General features: G+C 44.7%; 1 protein-coding gene across 2 annotated transcripts in view; it reads left to right on the top strand.

The window, feature by feature from the left end:
* Nucleotides 1-127: 127 nt before the first annotated feature.
* fmnl2a (formin-like 2a) overlaps nt 128-26,265 on the top strand; it is a 59,988-nt gene continuing 33,850 nt past the window's right edge. Inside the window, exons 1-3 of one of the 2 annotated variants that reach the window (XM_031557928.2) lie at nt 128-1,159; nt 20,267-20,350; nt 24,904-24,984. In XM_031557928.2, the coding sequence (XP_031413788.1) occupies nt 1,046-1,159; nt 20,267-20,350; nt 24,904-24,984 (279 nt within the window). In that variant the 5' untranslated portion in view covers nt 128-1,045. The remainder of the gene's footprint in view (nt 1,160-20,266; nt 20,351-24,903; nt 24,985-26,265) is intronic. The other variant, XM_031557923.2, reaches the window with a different exon arrangement.

The following is a 26,265-nucleotide window of genomic DNA, read 5'->3' on the forward strand; positions in this document are numbered from 1 at the left end:
ACATTTCAAAAGTATTCAAGCAATTTCAGTAGAAGTATTTTTGTAGAGGATTTGTGCTTTAAAATTGTATTCGGTTTGCATCTGTGCTGTGCAGTCAAGTGACCCTGCTTGAGCTGCCGCCCTGTTGATGCTCTTTAAAAATCCCTCAACATCTGGAGCGTCTCTCCCAAAAGTCCCAATGATTCATCCACTCAAGTTCAGACCCCGCCTTGTTTGTCCTGGAGCCTAAGCTTGCATCTGCCCAGACAGTTTGCTGAAAAGTGTAGCCTAAATTGGAGAGATAGTTTACGCTTTATGATGACTAAGACATGATTTTATTGACCTGGGCTTATGTTAAGTTTTGTCAAAACTATTTCCGGAAGTATTCTCTCGTCACAAAGTCTGCTTTTCCATCAGTTTACTAACGACTGTTTTTTCTTGAGTAGCATTAAGCTAAATGACAACAACATAACAACAACCAAAAAGTTTTCATAAAAAGTACATGTTGGGGGAGGACTGCAAAGACCATAATGCAACCGAACAAAACATCATCTCCCTTAACTACGGCTTTTTGGCACGCCCAAGTGGGAGGCCAATCTGAAAAAGCTCATTGTGTTGAACTGTGATTGAATGTAGTGTGCGGTGCAGTGTGGATCCTGAACTGTATCTGTTGGTCAGCATTGCAAGGATTAACAGGCAACACAGACAGGGAACCGCTTAGCCTGAATCATGCACATCGTCACCATAACAGCAAACTGGGAGTGGTGCAGAAATTGTGCAAGATACGGATAAGACACGTTTTTGATTTCATTGCGCGGTTGCCTAAGTTGCTGCCGAATTCCCCCCGAACGTTATAATGCTTGAGGAAAACTCTTGTCTTCGGATAAGTCGCCTTTTACTGGTTGCGCCTTGTGTGTGTCGGTGTGAAGTGATCAGGCTGGGATAGAACTGGAGAATTAGGGAGTTCTCCTTCCAATAACGGATACCTTTTTATTTTACTCTCCGTGATTTTTGAAGTGGAGGACGAGAAGAGAAGGGGACTGAAGTAGCCAAACCACCTTGAAACATGGGGAACGCAGGGAGTATGGACCAACAAACTGACTTCAGGGCACATAACATGCCTTTAAAACTGCCCATGCCGGAGCCAGGAGAATTAGAGGAACGATTTGCAGTCGTTTTGGTGGGTAAACGGAACTTTATTTTCTGTTTAATGTCTTTGAAGTAGTAACCTATTCTTTGTTCGACCCATGCCTCTCTTTTCGTCCGCACATCTGTTTGGGGCTGGTCTCAAAACTAGCAAGCCAACTCACTCACACGCTGCTTATGGTCCTATCTTTTGTATTCTAACATTAGCTAGCAAACGAAGAGTTTCTTTGACATAGGACACAAGTAGTTTCAGCTTGCCGTTACCTTATTCCAAGAACATTGATTTTCTGTGTACATTTTCTTTAGTGTTTAAGTTATTCTTACGTAGAAAGGCTGTGCATGATGGTGTACTAGAGTAATACGTCAGGCTATTAGCACATTATTCTACAACTTATCTGTAAAGGTAACTCTAGCTAGCTAATTTATCATAGCGTCTTTACTACAGGCATCTTTGTGACAGAAGTTACATTTATGTGAGGTTGTCTGTAATAACGTCACACAATTGCCTCTCGTACACATAAACAACATTAATAAGTCAGTTATTACAATTAGCCTTCTGGTACGTGAACATAGTTTTCTAGGTAGGTATCGCTAAATATGTTAATCTTTTTAAAATAACGTAAACTAAGTTACTTGCTAACCGTTCTCGGACTCATTTCAAAAGATGAGTGAAATTCCAAATTGAATATGATCAACAAATCTGTATTAGTCAGTGTTGGCTATACATCGAACACGTTGTATTTACCCTGTATCTGGTTAGTTAATCCGTTCACTTCAACCCGTCTCCTTCCCGTTAACCATCTCTCCCCGTATTGAATGTAATCAAATCTGTCGGCCCCAATGGTAGGTAGGCTGTGATGTAAGTGATATCTCATACAATGAGATGTTGTGCTCTTAAGAGTCTAGTTAGACTTGCTCCAAACACCTGTTTGGGTGGTCATTAACCTCTCATTATACCTAACAACAAATGTATGTTTTTGTAAATTGGTTTTGACAGCGTCACATATTTCACCATTAACACACAAAGTTATTTTCAATTAGGCCTAGTATATTCAAAAATCTTGCCAAACCAGATTAATGTCAGAGCAGACACGTTGATTTTGAGTCACATTTCATAATTTAAAGGCTCTTGTAATGAGATGTCTCCTTGAACGTGGTGCTACACCTGTGAATGCCAGATGAATGTGAAGAATGTGTTTTGATGAACATTCTGGGACTGCTTGTTAGCAGTTCTCCGTTTGAACTGGTGGGCAGACAGACTTTGACATTAAAATGAGCCAGCATCCTTCATCTGGACCTGATTTCATGAGGGTGTTTGAATGTGGGTCAGACATTAGGGTGGTTGAATCTAATGCTTCAGTAAACTCTGGGGCACTCCACATTAGACCCTTAACAGGGCGGCTTACACTCTTTTGAGCATGAGCCCATGGCTGAGTCCCAGGAAATACTTCAGGTTACTAGGCTTAGACTGTAACAAACTTCAAAGCCAACACCAAGAGTCAGACAGTAACTTATACATAGGAGAATGATAGTAACTAAGATTTAATTTTACCTGTTTCATTTGAAAAATATATGCACAGTAGCCAAGAAGGGATACTTGTTTTTTTTTGAGAGGCATAAGACCCAATTAATGGGTTACATTTGGCTGTTCCCTTAAAAATGGATGTGTAAGACGCAGTTTCATCTGAAGAAAGGAAAGCCGACAACCTGCATTTCTATTGTGTGTCAACAGTGACTGAAGAGAGAAGTTGGAACAGTTGGAAAGGAAATGAAATTTGCTTTGTTGTGAGTTATTCATCCATAACCTGAAGCTATGGTTTTGTTTGCTGATAAAGCAGACTGGAACCCCATGCTCCCTTTATTACCTAATGGAGCGAGTTTTTCGTGGGAGTCACTAATGCGTGTCACAGTGTTCTTGTTGGGGCGTAATTGCTGTGTGCGAGGGTGTGAGAGAGAGAGAGAGAGTTAGAGGCCAGACTTCTGCTTCTGCTAACGTGCTTGAGTGGCTTGAGTGCATGTGTAACCTGCGTTGTGTAGACAAGTACAGTCCCGAGCCAGACTCGATGGGCGTGCTAGCAAGGAGGCTAAAACCTATGGGTGCTGGCTCATTTTCCTGCCTTATACCTAAGTCTCTCTGCCCACCAGGTCAAATAGCTGCTCGCAAGCAGTCCTGGAATGTTAATTAAAACACATTCTTCACATTCACAGCGTCTGTCACTATCATATCTCTTAAGGTGTCAGGGAGTGAGGTTTAGTCACCCTTACACATGGCTACTGTAACACATGGCATTGGAAAACCATCTGCTTCTAGGATCACCTGTTTCTCTGTAGTCTGTAGAGTATGGGTGGCTGCCTCTGTGTTGTGTTTTTTTAAGGCACACCTCTGCGCTCTATGCTGCTATTAGTCCAAGTTACCACCGTGGTTCTGACAACGTGGAGAAGCTGAACACCAATAAGATTATCAATAAAGAATGTTATTTTATTATTATTACCAAACTTCTACTCAGCTGAAAATTAGCTTTACAGTTCAGTAGTCAGCACCCACTATCTGGATTGCTGCTCTGAAGCAACTTCAGCTCCAGCAGGGCCCTTGAAAACAGTGAGACATGCTCTAATCTCATGTTAGTCTGGGATGGCAGCACCACAGCTCCCGGCTCGTATCTCAGACTACATCCCCGAAGGTGGAGTAATGGATGGCTGGTTGAGAACAGCTCCGGAGCGCATATCTCACAGTGTGATTGGCATGTCAGGAAACTGAAGCTTGCTCGCCAGGATGATGTCTTTACTTCTTGGCAGGCAGCACTCCACACGGCATTAGCGGTGTTTAGAGTTTTAATCACAGCACTTACTGTTATTTACTGCTGTTTAAACCCTGATGTATGTCATTTCGTGGCAACTGGCTGCCCGGCTATTAATTGCCTGTGCAAGAGTGTGACTGTGAGTGTGATGTGCACGACCTGTCACTCCGGTGCTATGATAGAATAATTAGCCTGCCCGTAATGGCAGAGGCTATTGCTGAGCCCTTTAAATGCTGTCTGAACTCTAGAGAGAGTAAGGCATGTTATTTAGTGCTGTAGTTCTGTGTGACTTGGCATCAGACCTTTTGACTGTGACTGATTATTTTTATAGTCTATAAAAAGAAGACAGGAGGAGAGGAGAAAAGCCATAGAGGTTGAATTCACTCACTAATCCGTGTCCAGGGGCAGGAATCGCAGCCACAAATGACCGGGCATTTTAATCACACTAGAAGAAAGCAACTATCAAAGACACGCCTGTGTCGAACTCTACAGCAGTCTGCAGTAGCCTAAAAGAGTGTCACTTTCCTGAAAGTATACTTCTTTATTTATATAAAAGTGGGGCGGGGATGCCAAACACATTAAGATGCTAGTTAATATGTTGGTATTCAGTCTGAATTTCTGTTTAGTTTTAGTTTTAGTTTACTATAGTTTCAGTTTTAGTCATTTTAGTTAAAGACAAAAGTTGTGAAGGATTAGTGCAGCGTGAAATATTATTAATTCCAACAACATTTCAAGACTAAACTTAACTAACATAATTCAATACATTCGTTGTTGATATTTGTGCTTAAATTACACCCCTCCCTTCTGTGCCACTGAAGCGCCATGTTGATTGGCTGGGATTGTTTGTAGCTCGGTCGGAGCCACTATGTGGGCGTGGTTTAGCATCACCGCTTCGCAAGTGTTTGTCCCGGGTTTGATGCCCGATCACTGCAGGTTGTCTGTCTGAAGGCGAACTTTTAGATTTGGGGAAATTTCCCCCTTTGTTTTCTGTGCCACCGATACTGAATTTACTATGCATTCACTTCTACTGCTTCCACTATTAAACTTGAAATAGTATCATACAGGACTCACACGTTTCATCCCTGACATATCTGACTTCTTCACTTGATAATAAGGCCTTTTTCCATTAGTTAGCGAGTGTAAGTCCTGACCATGGATGTATTTAACTGGGCTGGAGAGAGTGAGGAAGTACTGTGTAAATGTATCTGATGATGCTGAAGGCATTTGAAAATCTTCAGTGGTAATCGTCAAACTTTGTCTCTTGCAGTCTCGTTTCCCTTTAGTGTCTGCCTCGTCGCCTACATTTCTTTGTGTACAGGGCTTGTGACTCGACACACTAGTTAAAATACTGAAAGCATTCTTTGACAACTATTTTAGAGAGATAGGAAAGGTCTTGAAAGGTCACAGTGTGCTCCTGGCTGGTTCGTAGTGTCAGCCCCCTTCAAAAGAACCAAATGGCTTTTTACTCCTGACACGCTCAGCATAGATCCACCACTGAGGAATGTAAGGATCCCTGGAGTTGCAGCTGATATTTAAACCAGACATAATTGTGATGCTAGGGGAGAGCAGTGTTTATTTTCTCTCACGTGACCTTGACCGTGAAAACTGAAAGTAATGTAAACGTCCTTTGTCTCCGTCACATGTTTGGCCTGAGAGTTCATGCTTGAGAACTGAGGTGATATGTGTTTTGTTTGGTTTGTTTTTTCCACCATGTACGTATCTAGACATTTAGGGAACCAATTCCACAAGAATTATTTTCTTGCCTCACCACCTCCCATTTTTGTTCTCTTTCTTGCATAGTAGGCTGTTTTCATTGGTAGGGTCGCAGACTGTCATTGTCGCTGAATGTTTTCAGTCTCTTGTTATATTTGTGTGGATATAGGCCTAGTCATTTCAGTGTGTAACCCTAGGGGGAAAATGGTTTGAAATGTTGTGGCATGTGGCATTTAACTTTGTCTTTCAGGCAGAGGCATGTCTCTAAGCACTAGCGTGGTTGCCATAGCAGCACCAGACTGACCGTTTGTTTCCATGGGTAGTAGAGAATGAGTGACACCAGGGGCTCGAACATAGAATGCCCTTAATCAAGCATGTCTACTGTTTGTGACCTCTAGCTTTTAAAGAGTTCATATGTCGCCGACAGTATCACAGTGTAATTGAGTGTTATCAATTCTTTTACTTAGTAAATGTAGATCAATAGAACTGGCCTGTTGTACAATGTTAGCCTATCACTTACTCAGTGAGGCTCCATTGGCTGTTGTAGCAAGATAAACCTGGATCCTCAAAAAGGAGAAGGTGATCAGTTCACCTTTTACATTATGCAGCCGGTATAATACTTCAGGTATTCAGACACTGTCAAAGTGAGATAAAGAAGTAGAAAAGCGTATGAGCTAATCCATTTCCTTTTAAGTCACAATCTCTGTCTTATTACTTAATGAATCATTGTCCAAAGACTGTAAATCTGGTTGGAGATTGAGGCGTGTGTAAAGCTCAGCGGTACAGGAAGATGACACCCCCTAGTAAAAAATGAACTAGCTTTTTCCTCAGCTAACCATGTACTTCTCATGGAAACAGTGTGTCCACAGTCTTGAATACAATGATGGTTCTCTTAATTTAGCCAAGGCTCTGCCTCTGCTGAAGGCCCTGCCTCGCCAGCAGAGCAGGAAAGTTTATGAGGCAGTTATTGGGGCTCACTTGAATGCCATATGGGAGCTAGTGGCTTAGCTTTTGTTATAGCTGGAGTTCTCAATAGTCAGCCCAGATTACATCTAAGCTGCTTTGTTTAAAGGCAGCCAAAGGGCCCCAATCATCTTTTTTTGTGTATGTATGCGTGTTTGTGCGTGTGTGTGTGTATGTGTGGGTGTGTATGAGTGTCTGTGTGTTTTACATTGTCACGTGACTCTTACTTTGAAATTGTTCAGCGCAGGCACTGTTGACATTGTGGGCACCGAACATCTGTCTAAATATAGAGATAGCATGTCATTAGCTGACTTAATGTCTACGATCAAAGGTTTTGCAAGTGTGCCATATTTTGGTTACCTTTCTATATTCAACTTTGAAGAGGCACTCCCTCTAGAAACAAAAAAATAAGCCAATCTTATGAGTGTATTCTGGCAGTGGTCTTCAAGAGCTCCCTGGAAGCTATTAGGCTTGCATTAATTTCAACATGGTTGTAAAAAAAAATTATTTCTTTAAAGGATTGTTTAATAAAACTCTTTGTCATTTAATTTGTATTGTAACGCCCTCCCTTCCTCTGAATGAAGAGGACAGATGACTTCTGGAAAAGGTTTGCCACACAGTGAGACCTCCTCCACAGCCATAGCTTGAGAGGATAGGCTGAAGTCGTCATGCTTTTGTTCACCAGATGCTCTGAATTAATGCTCGTGCTGATTTTCCTTTCAGATACATGCTATTTTTTCCCCATAACTTATTTTTCCCCTTCTGAGAACTCTTTGTTCTAAATAAATCTGCTGTTCTTGTGAAATCTAGACATGACAGACCCCCCACACACACACACTCATTCAAATGTACTCACAGCAAATGAGTAAGGAGATCTCTTAAGAGTACAGTAATGGCCAATGTTGGGGAGAACAACAGTGCGTTTCAGCTAATTGTTAGCGACAAAGTGGCGCGCAGTGTGTCATGACTCATCGGAGCGCTGTGTCAGTCACAGCTACTGTACATACGCTATGTGTCACTCACAGGCACTGTTCACAAGCTACGTGTCAGGCTTTCAGTTAATTGTGGCCTGTTTCAAGCATAAACCCTGTTTTGTCCTGGAGACAATTTCTAATGCTTTGACAGAGAGGAGATGAGGACACCATCGCTGTATGAAAGGAATGCCACCAGAGTTAGGTCTGTTGTTTATTCTCTAAACAGGTGGCAGTAGTGGGAGATGCTTTGTTGACTCATTTGTAAAATGTGTTATTTTAATTAAAGGTGAGAAACCAGTGCCATCTAGATTATGTGTTGTTGGCTGAGACATTAGAATAGAGGATGTTTTTATCAGTGAACAGAGTACTGCTACAGCTAAACAGCCTATTTTCCTGTTTGATGTTTCAGACATATAAGGGTTAAACTGTGACCGTACTTTATTGCTACAGTTTTGAAACGCTGGGCTGGAACCAATTATTTTGTTAACTTTTACCTATTCCTCATTTTCTCTTAAGGCCCCTTCAAACAGCCTGACGTGTTTTAGCCCGGGTTTTTATAAGTTATTCTTTATGTAATTAGTCAGCTTTTAATGATGGTTAAAGGAGAGTTGAGCATTAACAGCAACAGCAATCTTGCCTTTACAGCACCATTAATGATAGGTTTGCCTCTCTGACGGTTTTGCATGGGCAACAGGGCCCACAGTAGCAGTGGACCCATGCTCAGCTGAAAGTAAGTCAAGTAGCTGAAAGCCCCGTTAGAAAGATGGGATTTGGAGACAGTGCATTCCTCGCATTTTCACGCGGACTCTTCATTAACCAAGTGAACAATGACCATTCTTAGGGCGAAGCATTGGGCTCGACCACGGCCGAGTCCCGTGCGCCTAGCGCCAGAGAACAGAGCCGCTCTTTATTCCCGGCACGGCCGAGAGCCTGGCACTGAACCCAGACCTGCCGGCATCCAGCGCCCTGCCTCGGGGCCAGGCCGTCATACTGAGCTGGCTTTCCGTAGCCGAGGGGGTGTCGGGAGTCTTACTGGAGAGGGTTGATTGAAAGGCAACTGGTGACGCAGCACCTCAGCTACAGGGGTCTATCGGCCTAATTAGCCATAGTTAAGAGCTACATTTCTGTTACGCTTTTGGGAGGGCATGGATCTGCATGAGCTGAGGTGGGCGGGCTGCTCCAGCACCCTGTGCTCTGTCAGGAGCAGAGCAAGCTGTGGTTGCAGTATGAAATTGTTTTATTTTTTCTCTCTCTTCTTTTTAAGGCTCTGTGTCGAGGCCTGTCAGCGGGCTGGCCGTATGTCAGCCTGTCGTGTGGGAACCAGACTCTTGGCTGCATCTGTGCCGCACGGCACTTGCTGGAACTTTTTCTGGTGGCTTGTGTTGCTTTTATTGCCCTGGCTCTGACTCGCAGAGGTGGATCCCAATACTGCTCTGATGTGCTCCTGCCTGGGCTCCACGTGCACGCTGACACATCCCTCTGATGGATGACATGAGATCCCCTCGTATCACTCATTAGCATAATCACGCTCTCTGATTTCTGAATCAAGTGACGTCTCTCAGACTCTGATTCAGCTGTTCTCCAGGAAGTCCTGGATTCACTCAGGAGGGCCTCAGATTATCTGCCAGACCAGCGTGGTTACAAAAAAAAACAAATGTGGTCATATTGAAAGATGTGTTGCACAGTTACAGGTACAATACTTGATATCCTGATATACCCTGCATGATCCTCAGCCTGTCCTCTGTGAGAGAGAGAGCACGTGAATTTAAAAGCATCCAAATATCTCACCACATTTATACCACTACCAAGAGCAAAGGCAGTAAGTATAATAACAGAGATAAGATAGGAACGGCCCAGTGTATTTTACACGCCGCTGTGTATTTTATGTTCAGCCGAGGCTGTCGTGTGACCTCACTTTATGAGGTCAATATTCAACCAGCACAGCAAAGTGTTTGTGTCATAATGTCACAAACAATCATTGTTTGTGTCTGTCTGTCTTGACTCCATTGTCTCCCTCAGTGCTGTGTGGAACAGGTGTGGGGTGATGTAACACATGGGCTGGCCTCCTTTATGCTTTCGTTGTCAGTGTGCAGTCTGTTTAAGCAACAGCATTGGCAGAAGCGGCTCACAGTTCACGGGGAGAGTCACACTTGGGCACTTTGCCCCATTGTAGTGAGATGCATGATGGGAAGATTCAGTGCAGGGTTCCAGCCAAGGTGACAGCTGTTGAGAGGGAAAAAAACCTTGGTAAATAAGTCCTGCAGCCATGGTTTTTTACTTTAAAAAAAAGTGTGGGTGTTTTTTTTTTATGTGATATTGAAAGGCTAAATGCCCCAGCTGCTCCGTTGACATTATGAATACAACACTTTCTTTGAAAAAAAAAAAAAGCGAAAGGGTAAAAATGTAGGTCTCTTCACAGACGTTTACAGAAATCATAGCATGTCTGCTTCTTTTATAATGGCGCCGGCAATCTACAGCATCAGTCTTTGCGCTGTAACTTATCTTGTCATGTTATTTTTGATTTCAAGGACCTAAATGGGAACAAAAAGACTTAAAATTATTTTCTTACTGACTGGCCACATAGGAAGTAGGCTGTTAGGGGCCCATGTCTCCCTCTTTGGCCATGCTGTGTTTTTAAGAAACTGAGAAATGCTTGGAAGGAAAAGTACTCTACTTAATACAATTTCAGTGTTCCTTAGGCAGCCACAAGGACACAAAGCAGTTCCTGGGTTAAGGGCTCTTTTGTACTGGCTGATTTTCATTGGTCCCTGATTTTTATTGTTTAATTAGCTGTATCACACTTCAGTCGCCAGAACGCCAGTCAAGACACAATCTAGGTTAGTCCGTGTGAGTAGCCTGGTTCTTTTTTCCAGTTTGACCGTCGGGCTGCTGACTTCACTCCATAGCGAGACAGTGACTGAATCTGCTCCTCTAATGGACTCTTACATTGTGGGGGCGAGGGGGGGGGGGCATTGTGTCTGTCTATGCACTTACTGCTAGCCTTGATGCTGGAAGACTTAGGCTTTTTGGACAAGGCCCAGCGAATCTGAGTGTGCATCTGCGTGCCAGTGAAAGTGTGTGAGTCTGTCTGTGTGTGTGTCTGTGTGTCTGTGTGTCTGTGTATGTTTTCTTTTTCTTCCCTGTCATGACCAATGCAAAACCGCACTGTCTTCTCCTCGAGATGTGTGCTCCCTTTTGAAGCTGCCCAAGCTAACAAGGAGGGGTTTTGTTGGGTGAGCTCTTGCCAGAAGCAACATCTGCAGCGAGCATGGGAGGTCCCTGTGTGTATCAGGGTGCTCTTGGGTTTGACGTAGTGACCTAGTGACAGCTCTGTAAGTGCTCGAACAATGCCACAATCTGTGCTTCACAGGTTTGGAAGCGCCTCGTCCCGTACCACTGAGCTTCGTACATGGCGCAGTGGGGTTGGCTGCAGTAATACAAGCCCAACCAAATCCTGCAGGAAAATGACCTGTTTCATTTGATGGTATCCATCCGGTTATGGAAAAATTCTTGTCCCTCAGTGTGTAGATTTCCCCTACACGGGATATGTTATGGAATTGGGCGGGTTCAATGCTTTTCTGAACATTAAACTATATATTTAGTTTCACTCCCGGTGGTTTAGCCTTTTATTGCGAATTGTGATAGTAGCTAATGGCATTATAATGCACCCTTGAATGTCGAGGCAATACTTCCTAGTTCCTAGAAGTTCATTGAAAGGGGAATATGCGTTCTTCAAGCTCGTTTGGATTGTTGGATTAGGTTGGCAGTGGTTCAGTGACCAGAGCCTGGGATCTCCTCCCCATCACACAGCACTCCTTCCACCTGCTTCCTGGATGGCTCGGCCGTGTCCCATGCCAGGCGCATCAGGGCTACTGCCTCGCAGGGTTAATGGGTCGTGGGCCTTTATCAGTTATCTGGTTCTCTTTGCCAGAATCAGGCCGTTGGCACGGAGCGGGCGGTTAGTGCTGGTGCCAACAATGTTCCCGAGGCAGCGATGTAGGCGCTGAGAGCCTAATATGTTTTGACAGCAGCGAAAGCAAGTCAGCCAATGACGCGACGACTCCTCAGTCTGCTACTGTAAAATGGGCCTAGGGGCGTCCATATGATACTGTACTGTGTGAGCGCACACACACTCGCACACTGCTCTGGCCACTGAGGGGTTCTCTCCTCAGCACACACAATAAAAGCAGGGAAAGAATGTGGGGCCATGTTTTAGGTTTCTCTGCTGACTGCAGTACAAAGATGAGCCTGAATGAAATAGGGACCACTTCTCTCCCTTTGAAAAAAATGTAAAGTTAGTGCAATTCTGGTATGAATCATGCCTTCTTCGTGGAGAAGAGGAGACTTTGGTGCACTTAAAATAGCTGAAAGCCTTGAACGCTGTTATTGCATTGTCATCACATGTGATTTATCGATTTTGCTTGAGTCAGTGTTAGGACCTTGCATAAAAATAATGAAATTCCCATGCCCCTAGTAACACCAGTACCAGCACACCAGCTTTATTTCCCCTGCCTTGAATTATATTGCATCTGTTGTCTTTATAGCATTTCATCCTAGCGTGCCGTTAGGGCTCTGATATACAGGGGCATTAAAAAGTTGCGTCGGGGGTGGGCTTGGGCTGTACACGGCAGCAGTCAATGGGGCAATGAAAGTTTTGTCAGTGCCCCGCTTTTTTTTTACAAATCATCAGACACCCTTAAACAGCCCAACACCAATTATCACTGAGTCCCAAACGGGCTTCAAATGAAACCCAAATGTGTGTGTGTTTTATTTTTATTTTTTGGGGGAGGGGGTGGATGGCCTTCCCCTCTTTCTCCTGGCTTGCCACCCAGGGCTTGTGCAGAGGGAGGCAGGAATGTTCCCAGGGACGCCCCCTTGAAGGTAGAACGATAATGACTCCCAGGAATGGGCCTTCACTACTGCCCGAGGTCTGTTTGTCTAACCATGAGTATTGTGTCTGGGGTGTGGATGCTGCCCCACACATCGCATATCGGGGTGTGGAGCTGCTTTCCATCACTTGTCATTCAGGAGGGCTGGTGCTGCAGTACTATCCGTTGGTCTGGTCTGGTAAGGGCAGTGATTGGCTGAATATCACAAGTTGCCCCTATCTCCCTGATTTCCTCTTCAATAAATTAGCATATAAGCATGGATTTGCGATTAAGGATCCTGTTATCTTAGCCTAAAAAGAGATTGTGAAAGAGGGAAAATTATATCTAGTTTATGCAAGTAATTTCCATATAAAATCTACATTACATCAAAGAGCCTAGAAAAGAGAAAGTTGATTGTGTTTTCCCCCAGTGACCATTGAGACTGCATCAAATGGAAGCTTTTATTTCATGCCTAATGAATGCTCACTCAGCACAGAACCTTGTCAGGAACATTAAGGAAGTGATGGCTACTGGGATCAGTAGCAATTACAGCCCTAGCTGTTTCCTCCTAATGTAGTAACACTAGTGTTATCAGAGAGGCAAAAAATTATATCACATTTGAAGGTGTAGTGTAAAGTAAACTCTGCTCCCCTTATCTGACTCCTGCTGGGCTCAGATCTCTTGTTAGAGTGCAGTATGTAGGCTAGATTCGAGAGGAATATAAATAAGTGTCAGCATGCTTGTGTGTTTTGTTGCATGACTAGCCTTATTAAGAAAGGAGTACCGGTAGCTCAATCAATAGACACAGACAGATTAGCTCAGTAGCTCAGTGGAATAAAGTCTAACCATAGTAATTTTACTTCAGGCAGAGAAGGTGTCACTCGATGGGCAGATTCTGCAGAACATAGTACAGTAGTGATTACCATGTGTGTATGAGAGAAAGAGAGAGCAAGAGACACAGGGGTTGGGGGGTGGGGGTGGGGGATGAATAGTGCCAGGCAGCACTCCACACCGGGGGTGATGTGAAAAATAGAACAAATCAGATTACCATTACAATGTCTAAAAGGATTATGGAGTTGGCATTACGGCTGTTGAACTTCATCAGAGCACGCCTCACCCATTTGAAGTGAATGACATTGTAATCTGTGGGCATTTTCTATGAATTGGAGATTAGTTCAGGAAGACAACTCTTTTTAAGATCTTTTTAACCCATAGTAGCTTTCATAATAGGATTAACCTATTTGTAGGGGTTATATTCTGTATGCCTTAAAAATAGGCTTACCTACTAGTAACGCATGGGTTTAGGTTAGGCAGTAAAGGGGTTTGTTCATTTTGCTTTTAACTTTCAGTTTAAATTAACTGAAAATTACTTGAATTCATAGGCTATTTTGTCTACCAATTTAAGAAGAAGAAAGTGAAGAGAATGGATGAAGTAATGGGGTATAATCACTCTATTTTCTCTGCAGTTCAGAGAGTTCACTCTGTCCGCTCCTCGTGCCTACTCTTGCTTGCATAATGCTAAGGCATTAGGCTAGATCTAAATTAGTGTATCTGTTAATATCCACTGTGAGAACCTCTTGTATTTAGCCTTGTGGACTTACTTCAGACACTGTTACAGCTGTAGCCGTCAATAGTAAAAGAGTTTCAGAAGCAAAGTGAATTGGATTGTTTTGTATTGTGTATAATTGTATTGATGCAATTGAATTCTATCTAATTGCTACCCTCAGTTACTACACGGATAGCGTAACCATTGGCAGCAATTGCGGTGAGTTTGCATTGGTTCTGATTTGGATGAACATGAAGGGAGCAATTAATTACAAAATGAACTTCAACTCAGTGGCTGCAACCAAGTTCAGTTCATCCACCCAAAATAGATGTGGAGTCTGTCGTCTGAGGTCACGAGGGTAACCTTAAAGCCTGAGGTCACAGTGTGACCAACCGTACACAATTCATTCGATTATTGTGAGCACCTGTCACTACAGATTCCATCTTAATGGTTGGTCTGTCACCGGCCCTAAGAAACACCACCACTCTGCCCCGGTGCACTCTTTAAATATGCCTCCGTTTGGCCTTTCACAGCATGCCAGGCCAGTTGCTGGGCTGGGTATTGTGTTCGCATTTTTGAGAGCCCTGAGTACACATTCTGTGCAAACATCCTCCACACACACATAAACAAACCCAGTCGGCAGTGGGTGTCTGGGGGGGGGGGGGGGGGGGGGGGAGCAGTGTGACAGTGTGTGTGTGGGAGGGGGGGTCTCGGGATTACATGGCTAATCTGGAGACAGACGGGGACACCTGTGCCCCTGCCGAATTTAAAGGATTAAGGAGCCACACTGCGCTAATGAGGAGATGATTCTGGGCCCCTGTAGCACCTGCTGGGAACTCGGGGTAAAAGGCCAGGCAAGAGGCTGCTCCATGCTCCAACGCACCAGAGCACATAGGTGTCTGACCTGAGATTGACTACACTGGGGTCTACAGAGACTGTGGGCAGTGCTATCTGGAGATCAATGTGACCTACTGGCTAGTTTTGACTGGACAACAGCATCCATCTGCATCCGTTGTATAAAAGCAAAAGTCTCTTTCATTACGATTACAATGCAGACTCTCGTGACAAAAATGTATTATGTACAAAGTGATACACAGTGAGAATAGAGGCATGCTTCGTCGTCTACATTACCAAAAGGTATTTAATTAGCGGATCTCTTGTTGTCACTTCCCCCTCCTTTGTGGATGTTTCCCCCTCTTGTGCTGTCTGGCCCGTCACAGTACAGGCCGGAGCTGCTGGGAAAGCCATCGTCTGGCTGGTCCTGCTCAGAAGAAAGAAAGCCAGACAGAGTCTACAGCTCAGGAAATGATGAGGAAACGCTGTAATTTGAGAAAGGCAAGCAGCCCCACTGAAGAGCAGCAGCAGGAGGAGGTGGTGGTGGTGGAGTAGACTAGCGTAGTCCCTTCTGGAACAGCTGAGCAACGAGCCTCTGCCATCGCTCCTCCAGGCTCATATCCCCTCATGTCATCAGTCCGCCCAGCCCCAGATAGCTCCAGCCCCGCCGCTGTCTGAAGGCCGTGTGCTCAGTGGTGAGTGGGGGGATTAGGCTCCTGGGGTTTCTGCCTGCCGACATGCCGAGTGGGGCTGGATTTTAGGGCTGAGATGCGGGGGCGGCGAAGGGGTGAGAGGCACTTTCTTTGCACGCTCCCTCTCTTCTCTGTTTTTTTTTTTTCCTGTCCTTCAGTTGCCAGACTCTCCAGGGCCGCATCAGTCAAGGCATGGTCATGGAGATCTGAGGGTGGGTAGGGCATGGCAGACACACAGGGTTCTCATCTTGTTTTTTTTCAAGTGAGTCAGCTACACGCAAAATTATCATAAATCTACAGTTAGTCTGATATAGCTTAGCATTTTATAAGTTTTGTCAAGGATCCCATCCTATTCATCCAACCAAACCCTTAGTTGTCAACCCTGGTGAAAATGTCATCCATCTACTGTAACTGATATTCTAGCAGGCATCACTTGAACCGCCTATTGGTCCCCATTCTTGGTCTTGTGTGAGTTTGGATTAATACATCCAAAAATTCTTAAGCCATTGGGGTCAGATGGTAGCATCTAAGAGCATCTTTGTCTGCCGGACAGTCGGTGGTGTCTGCGCTCCAAGACTGCAGATAGCTTTTCTCAGTCTTTCCTTTCTTTGTGTTTCTCTTTTCTTTCCAGCGGACTAGTCACTCCACTGGCCAACTACAGGCCTCTCACGATGTTTCTCATAGCCATTAATCTAAACTGGAGAAACTGGAGACGTTGACAGAACATACAAATGGTTTTTCCGACCTGTTTTGAACTTTGGGGGTCACCTCCAGGAGATCGTAATGATCTATGAGTCACGTTTTTTGGCTTGGTCATAGATCATGTGTTCCTTGACGGAACTTGACTGACATTAAGTGATTTGACAACCTGGCTTGTGGAAAAGGTCTCCCAATCCAAAAATACAGCAGGAGAACAAATGAGGCTTGAGCAGAATTATTGAGCTTCAGTAATGACAGCGCCTGTGTGTTGTCGTAGCCTTATAGCCTTGGGAGCAGAGCTTAATCATAGGGTAAATCATGCATTCAATACTACACACACCACTGAAAAAAGTATATGTGGCAGTGCTTGTTTTCTTTTTTCCACTGGCTATTTCTTTTTACCATGGACCTCCGGGGGAGAGGTGGGTGTCGGGCTTAAAGCCTGCTGCTGGTGACTCATGTAATAACTGGCCAGCAAGTCTTTCGCCCTCTCTCTCTCTCTCTTTCTCCCTCTCTCCCCGGGGTCTGCATTTAGCATGGCACACTGACTTTAAATCAATAACGCTATAGTTTGTTTAACGTTAATGATGTCGTTAGTCAATGGAGGGCCCATTTCTGGGCAGCTCGGGTGTCTAAAGTCTGACCGCCGCAAAACACTCACAAATGACTGTTTGACCAAACAGCCCGCCTGCATCTTGAATTTTATACTGCACTAGGGAGGGGGTGACCATATATCCAAGAGACACTCAGCTATATAGCCAAGACTTCAAAAGAAACGTGTGTTGCCTTACTTATAGAGAACGTATTCAGGCAGGATTTTCCATTCCTTCTCCACATTGGCTCTACAGAAACAGATGAGAACATAAACTCTTGTCTGACGTCTTACCTTTGTGCACAGCACATTTTTGAGTCGAGAGTGAAAGAAATCATTCACAGCAAATCCAGACCTCCTGTGTGTTTTACGTACATGCCTAAGCACAGGAGGCACCAACACAGCGAGTAGGCTATCGCACAAACAGGGAGTTGTTTGAATCTGATATTTGATACAAAGGCTTGATAACTGTAGCAGATATTAATTAAATACCTGCAGTCTGTTGTATGTAGACTGTCACTGGCTTAACATATCGGACAGTTTCAGCAAACATTTCATTCACCAGCTATCGTTTCACTTGTAGTCATTATCCTTCTCTTTCCCAGTGTTGGTTTGATTATTCTGGGTGAGGAATGTCAAATGGAAAGTGCTCTTTTCCTCTTCTTTCTATATAAACAGCCTCTCCCTGCATAAGAGAACCTTAGTGAAAACCCAGTAGCTGCCGCTAAGTGCCTGTCAGGACTCATATTGCTTTGGGAGGTGTTGTGGATGATGTAAGTGACCTCTGCTTGCATTGGAAGATCACCAGTCAGGAAAACCCAGGCTGGCCTGGCAAAGGCAGCTCCTTTCCCAGGACACTTTTCCCAGAGATGGCACAACAGCAAAATCCACACGTCACACATCCACGGTTCGGTGTCTCTGCAGCTCCAACAATAGTAGTGTTGTTTTCATTAATGGCTTACCTCCCCTAATGAACCGTGACATGCAGCAAATGTGCTCGGCTGTCTCGCAAAGCTCCCGTTTTTTTTGTGTAACTTGACGGGACAGGCAGTGGTCGGCCTATAATCTATCAGAGTGCGCCGTCACAGGTGCAGTGGGAGAGCTCCTTTGCTCTGTTTGTGACCTTTTAAGAGAGGAGCAACAGATAGGACAGACGGCTGCATAATGGATCTCTCCAGGCCTCCATCTCCTCTCGAGGCTGCAGCTGGTGCGTCTCCATGCTAATGCAATTTTCTGTCCCTCCCGGAGCGGGAGTGGATGGCCAGCCAGTACGAATCATGTGTTCGTAAGCAAGCCTGCCTGCTGAATCAGCTGTGGTGGTCCATTCACTGAGTGTTATCCCTCCCCCCCACCAGCCATCATACAGGCAGTCATGGCCTTTCTCAGCAAACACGGAATGCCATTCAGAGCCCCCCCTGGTTTCCATGGCACCCTCACTGTGAGTCAGATTACCTGACAGTGAATCACATAACTGCCGTTCACAAGACCCTCTGTTCCCTAGTCGAGGCGTTAGCTGCGAGTTAGACACAACACCATTTTGTTTTTCAATTTGTTTCGTTTTTAAGACAGACCTGTTGTGTCTCTTAGGAACAGATAAAAGCACTTATTGCGACCTCGAAAAACCTTTCTCCCTTTTGTTTGTTTAACCTTTTAAAATCTCTTTGACATGAACCCATCTACCAGAAAGAGTATATGAATTTTTCAAAGGGGGAGTGTTTTTGTCTTCCCCAGAGAAATTGTTCTGTGTTAGCAGTCCATTGTAGTGATAAATGGCCCAAGGCGTTGTCTTTTTCCTGGTCAGTCACGTATAGCCCACTGTATGTTAATGCACCCAGCCATTCGCCCCTGACAGCCCAATCTCTCTAACACTCAGTGGTGGCACAGGCACGGTGTCTGGAAAAAACGACATCGCAGGATGTTCTCATCTCCCCCTGCAGTCTCGCTCATTCAGACACATGTTGGAAAACTCGGCGAAGGAAAAGTCTTGTGACTGAAATCACATTGATAAATGAGACAGTCCGCCAAAGCGAAGCGGCCTCTTAAGGCTCGATGTTTTCTTTCCTTAAGCAGAGACGAAAAAAAAAACATTCTCACCACATCAGCAGTGTGGTTTCTTGCACTCGTGGCTTGTTGAGTGTCAGCTCTCTCTAGTTTTGCTGTGTTTGTGTATATGTTGGGGGTTTGCAAGCTGCATGTGTTTGGGTGGGTGGTGCGATTAAGCTCTAATTGTTTCAATCTTTTTCTCTCTCTCTCTCTCTCTCTCTCTCTCTCTCTCTCTCTCTCTCTCTCTCTGGTAATGCACAGAAGGGTGGGGTGCACCAGAAAGGGTTTCGGGGCCAAAGCAAGACAACTAGAGTCTTTTTTTGGGGGGAGTTCAACACAGCAGATGTGGAAAAAGTAGGGCAAACGGGGGAAAAAAAGCTAGGGAGCGAGGGCCATGTAATGGGGAGAAAGGAAGCAGGCCTTGTTTCTTCACATGTTCAAGTTTAACCAACATATGGGCAGATAGGCTTCATGCATTAGTGCAGCACTAGCCTCAAAGTCTCGGCAACAAAGCAGCCTTATGTGTCAGAGCTCTGCATTACCATATGGGATCAATAAAGTGGAGCGAGCGGAAAGTCCGCCTTTTGATGGTGGATAACAAGAAGCTGTGTTCCAGGATGTTTATGTTAATTAAAGCAGCAAAACCCGACATTATTGGTGTCCAGATCTAGTTTTTGAAACTTGCATCAGAGCAATACAGCAACATTACCGACTGCAAATAGCTGACATCAATCTGCCACTTTAGCACAGAATACTTGAGTTGAAGGGAGTCTGCCCTTTTAAAAATCATGTGAGAGAATAATGTCAGCTGAAATCCATTCAGGAACCTAATCTATTTTTACTGGACGACAGGAAGTAAACATGCACTTCCCAGTCTTTTGGTGTTGCTGATATTAGGCGTCCTGTGTTTGGAGCCCGCAAGCTCTCTGACACAGGCGGTGGTGCACGCCCCCACACACGCACAGCCCTGCCCGAGGACGACTGCAGGATTGAACAGCGCTGAGTGAACGTAGTTCATAATGCCCATTACGCATAGGTCAGGGTTCATTCTCAGAGACACGTGGATCTCAGAATAGCATCAGAGAGGAGAAGCATCCATTGGAGAACTCTCCTCATCTTTGTCTCTGTGTCACTCTTTTGCTTCCTCTCAAAACAAACGTTCTCTCTATCTGTCTTACTCCATGATCTATAATCCTACAGAGAGATCATAGAGAAATCTATAACATCTTATCAATGTCATCAGTCTAATCAATGCACTGACGTAGGTCGCCATTTAAATGGCTCTTGAGTGATGAAATATTTTCTCATATTTTGGCATTGTGCAGAGTTGCAGCTTGGGCCTTTGGGTTGTGTTTAGTACTGCTGCTGACAGCTGCATTTCATCTGCTAATCGGCGGCTTTCATCTCTTTCCCTCGCAGAATTCTATGAACCTCCCACCAGACAAAGCCCGACTCCTGCGGCAGTATGACAACGAGAAGAAATGGGAACTGATTTGTGATCAAGTGAGTGACATTTTTTCTTTCCAGACAACAAAGGAGGTGATGTCGAAGCTGGACTAGCCCACGAAAGTACTGAAACATTGTTGGACTCACCCACTTGTGTCTGCTCTACATTTTTTGGCATTAATGATTAGAATTGGGACAGAAGGAAAGGCTTCTAGTAAGCTGTCTAGTTATTTAAAACGCCCATCTTGTAATCGCTTGCATATTTCAACTGCCCCATGGTAGCCTATAACATAGCATAGCGGAGTCCTGCACACTAACTAGAGTTTCGTTTATCAGTAGTTTATCATCAAACGGTTAACCACAGCACAACAACACTGAAGGATAACTTTTCATGACTTATCTGATGCAGTCCTAACATTGCCACGGTTCCCAGCCCTAAAAGTACTGGCAATGCTGTCGCTTCACTCAAGTAAAGTGCCACCTTATTTCACTCATGTGCTCTAGGAACTCACAAGTGTTTGTGGTAGTGGTCATATCGGCAGGGGTTATTGGCCATCCATATCAGACTATGGCATCACATTGGGCCCTAATTTCGTTGATGGGCAACACAGCTGGCAATACACAGTTATTTAATAACTTTAATAAAATTATTTTGCCAATTTCATAACATGAGCTAGATTCTATGGTTGGTCAACACACTGGGGTGTGTCCACGCACTGACGTCAAAGCACCACCTTTTTCCGTGAAACTTCTACATTATTTCATGTTGGGCAGACTTCCCACAAATCATCTCCAAACAAATGTATTGTTTGCTGATGTATTAGCTTTGTCCACGGTGCTCATTGCCCTATGAAAGTAGGGACCATAGTCTTCAAGCTGCATGCCATTGCTTTATTCTGATCCAGCATTATGCCATAGCCAAAACTTGTAAAAATGGTTGCACTGTTCTTGACAATCAGTATTTGGAGTCCTTGTAGCAAAATGACAAAGTATCAGATCGTTGTGTCACATCTGGCTAATTATGTGATAGAGCTACATCACAAAACAAAAAAGTGTCATTGCTAAATAAACACCCTGCTGAGCTACTGATTTGACAGAACTGCAAATTATAGCCTCCTTTTGTCCCTGTCTGTATACATTATGTTGAACAATGGTTCCTGCGGTGCATTTGGAAAGCAAACAACAAAAGCTTTTTGGAGGATGTAGTACCTCTGTGAGGACTGCTCCTACTCCTCCATATTTCATGATGAATACCTCTGGAACTGGATAATCAAGCGCATGCTGCTGTGCTCCAGCTAACCTCAGGTCGTAACTCAAGTCATTTCATACAACAGTGAGGTCTGATCAAACAATTTCTTATTTTCTGATTGGACAAGAGGCATTTCATGGGTGAGGATATCCTGGCACAACCCCACTCTGACCCCTCACTGCTAGTCATCACTCTGCGTTTGGTGTACTTCAATCGGTGAATTGTATACCAAGATTCCATTCATTCAAAAGCGAGAGAGCATAACGGCAGGCAGCGATTTTAAAATGTTACATTGGATAGTTATCGAGTTAGAAAGGAGAACAAATCGGCGTCGTAGGCATGTCCGAATTAACATCCGGGATAACAAGAATGTAATGGGCCACCGGTAGATTTTGGTCGGCAACCCCACTCGTGGTGTGCCACATCTGGTCCGCTCTTGGACCAACATCATCTTTAGTGTTACTTGGGCGTGGATATTAAGGAAATAACATAAAACGTTCCTGGAATTTCTAAATCATTCTTGGCCTATTTCAAATATCAGACGCTACACAGAAGAAGTTCATGGTACTAGAAGGCTCTCAAAGTGAAAGATGACTTGGTCAATTACTTATGTTATGCACTGGTAACATAAAATGAAAATTAAAGTATAAATGGCTAAAGGAAAAAACTCACCAGCGGACCATCCAAAAACTGATGAGCAAAAAGCCAGCGGAGCCCCAGCTCTGCCCCCAGTTAGCCGACAGTACTCAACTGGCCTTTTGCTATCAGGGATGTAACGTGAAGACGTGTGAGTGTACAAATGAACGTGGTCAAATAGCCTTTCCGACTAAAACAATTATGTTAAAGCCATATGATACTTGTGTTCATGGGGTCGGTAAAGGATATCCAGCCGTGAGGATATCCTTTACCAACCCCACCAACACATGTGTCATATTGATTAAACATCATTTTACAGGGAATCACACTTTGACCGGATACATTTTTTTGTGCTGGGTTATTTCAGAGAAAGCTTTTTAGACTGCTGCAGTCTATAGTTTGAAATCAGTCTTTCAAGTGTCATCAGCAGCCGCCAATTTCTAATCTTTCTAACCACCTTTCTAAAGCAGCTCACTTTAACAGACCCACACTCTGATATGAAATTCGTTTCCAATGCCAAGTGATACCTACATGAATCATTTTATACCATTTCACTTGAAAAACGTAATAATATCACTTGAGTTAATTGCTTTCCGTCTACCGTCAGGCTACACACACAAGGACGCATGAGGGATGAGGAGAGTGTAAGGCTCTCGTGTCATATCACTCCCACCATGAAATTCTCTTTGTAACCATGGAAACAGTGCATTAGGTAAGGGAGGGCGAGTGAAGGACTGACAGGTATGGGATAGTCATCAGCACTAGATCAGAGAATCAATTGAGTGTCAATAAGTATGAAGCTATCTGAAATAGACTAGTAATATTGCGCCATAAGTACTAGAGACAGAATTATAAAACTGGCATAGACCATGATGACTCCACTTTCTTGGGGGCTTAGATATGGTGCCTTTAAGTCTGGTATTGTTTGACGCGTAGCATTTGGACTGGACTCCTAGACTTCCTAATTAAACATGGTCTGGAGGCCTCTCCCTTTTCAGCTAACAAATTACATAGTCCTTATATTGGGCCAGTTTCTGACGAGAAAAGATATGAATTATACTATCAGTGTCATGACATTTTTCCATTATCCTCAAACAACCCGGCCCATGAGAGATAAACCATCAGCAGGGTTGGGTTGGAAAGACAACAGATTTTTCTCTCTCTCTCTTTCTCTCTCTCTCTTTCCCTCTCACTCTTTCTCTCTCTCTCTCTCTCTCTCTCTCTCTCTGCCTCTCTCCCTTGTCTACTCTCCAGTGTAGTCTCTCAGGAGCAGGGGGATTTTCGTAAGGCTTCACACATCCTAAAAATTATCATTATCATTCTCCCCACTTTCCAACTCCTCTATCCGCCAACTATGTGGAATTCTCTCTTCCTCTCTTTCAATAGGACCCCCCCCCCCTCCTCCTTTTCACTACAGCTCCTGCTTAACCCTTCACCCTCTGACACCCAGCACACAGGTGGAGAGAATCTCTGCTGTGGCCATCACATATAGGACTGACCCTTAGCGGTGCCCGTTCTTAAAACTGCTAACACCAGATCAGTTTTGATATCAGTAACACATGAGAGTCATCTGTAGCTGATGAGCCCCCCACCCATCTCCCATTCGCCCCTTGTTGTGTTTTCATGGGAACAGGCCCAGTCTTCCTGAAGCCGTCGTCCTTCCTGTTATTGTCACACACAGCCAGTGATAGCTAGGGGGACTGAGCTAAAGACTTCCGTCAGCACCGGCATACATGCGGCACATGCACGCTCACACATACTCCGATATAAAAAGTTCCACCTTACAATGCTCGTATGCCCAAAGAGGCAAGTTACATCACTGTTTGTGTGTGTGTGTGTGTGTGTGTGTGTGTGTGTGTGTGTGTGTGTGTGTGTGTGTGTGTGTCCTACTGGCAAAGTATCACAATCTCACATTCCTCTGTGCATTTGGAGCAACATGTGGGGCCTGACCTAAAATCAGGTGGCCCAGTTCGCCAGTACCACAGTTCATTTCCTGGGCAGTGGAGCGAGACCCTGCCGCGCTCACAAGATGAATCCACCCGGGGCCAAGCACACACTCCTGACCTCACACACACAAACACACATACACTGTCAGGCTCAGAAGGCTCTCCGTTTGCAAATTAGGGAGTACACGTACAGTATTCACCACCATTGCCACCCAGTGTTAGTCCATGTTTCTCCACATGCCATGCCACCCTCAGGACTGATACTGTTCTATTTGAGCATGAGACTCTTCAGCCCCGTCAGTAACAGTACTGGCAGAACCACCCACTACAGTTTGAGTTTCTGTGAAAACTGTCATTCAGAGGCAGAGTGGCCCTCCACAAGTAATGCAGGACTGATGACTGAATTACACTATTTGATTCGAATTAAGAGAGGGGTTTAATGTCATAAAGTGATAGTTGTGGAGCCCTATTCCCATCGACTTCTTCAGTAGCGGGCACTACTGACGATGCTCTTTCAACCTCAAGCTGCTCAACTGCTATGCTATGACAAGAGCAGCCTGTTATGTTATTAGCTCTTACAGCTGACCTGCTGGGAATTTGATGGAAGAAGTGCTGTAATGGTCAATAACGCACACGAGCCATTTGGCTCGTGAAAAAGCTAATGAACACTTAGTGCTATGGTGCATTATACTACTTACTTAATGTCCTTGTTTCCTGCCCACCGAGCTATCTCTCACTCTTTTTTTCTATTTCTCTGTCTCTCTCCCTTTTTAATTCAGGAACGGTTTCAAGTGAAGAATCCCCCACACACATACATTGAGAAGCTCAAGAGCTATCTGGACCCGGCCGTCACCAGGAAGGTAAGCACTCCTCATTGTTCTTCTGCCCCATGGGCTTTTCCTTCCCTCACACACACACACACACACACACACACACACACACACACACACACACACACACACACACACACACACACACACACACACACACAAATATACACACCACACACACACACACACACAAACACAGACACACACACACACACACACACACACACACACACATGCTGTGCGGGCAGGATGTCCCCTCTGCAGAGTGCAAAGAAGAGCCCCAGTACCCCCCTAGGGCTGATGCATCTCCTCACACGCGGTCTGGAGCAGGGCTGGTGAACATGAAAGACATGACACACCAGAGCCTGATCATGTGAGGCTATTAGCAGCAGGCTTCCTGAATAAAGGTCAGCACTGGTCTCATCAGGGGGGGACAGGGGGGTACTGACCAGTCATCCCCACCACTGGGTGCCATCATGGAGCATAGGCTGACTGGTGTAGGGGCAACACGGGGTCACTGAGTTAAACTATTCAACAAAAGACTCCCCGCTATATATAGACGGAAAAAAAGAATTGGCTCAGGATGATTCAATTACGTGTGTTGGAGATTAAAGTTTCAGAAAAGTGACATGGCAACAGCGGGAGGGAGGCAGCAACCCCCGGCGGCGTTTGATGTGCCGACGTGACATCTCTCTCATGGATGGAAATTGGTGCGCGCGCCATCGGCAGAGATCCGCAGCGTTTGTTTCATTATTCAACTCGCGTCTGTCTCGCAGCTGATCCATTTTTAATGCGGGGAAAAGCGTCATCTTGTTTGTTGCCACTCGTGAGAAAAAAGCGCTAAAAAGGAGAAAAATCAGTCAGGAAGATGATGCTCTGAAAATAGCTCTCAGCAGCACTCTTCTTCTGATGGACAAGCACGGAGAAAAGACACTGGGATAAAACGAAGAACAGCGAAGAGGAGAGTTGCTTCCATGTGTGAGGAAAACTACAAAAGACAAAAAAGGAGGAGAAAAGGGGAAGTGAGGAGAGGGGGCTGCATAAGAAAAAAAAAGACACGCACATTATTGTCAGATGTTAGAGGAGGGAAGAGGGAAAGTGAGAAGCAGAGAAAGAGAGAGGGAGGAAAGAAGGGAGAGAGAGAAAGAGAAAGAAAGAGGCCCAGGGCTCAGACACACAGAGCAGCCAGGTCTTCGCTCTCGGGGTGTAGACACTTAACACGGCCACGGCTGAAGGATTTATTGCAGGCTGGAGGCGCTCCTCCCTTTGTTTGTCCAGCGGGATTGACCAGAGTATGATCCTCTGTCATGT

The sequence above is a fragment of the Clupea harengus genome, chromosome 2 (genome assembly GCF_900700415.2).
Source record: "Clupea harengus chromosome 2, Ch_v2.0.2, whole genome shotgun sequence".
In the NCBI taxonomy this organism is placed as follows: Eukaryota; Metazoa; Chordata; class Actinopteri; order Clupeiformes; family Clupeidae; genus Clupea; species Clupea harengus.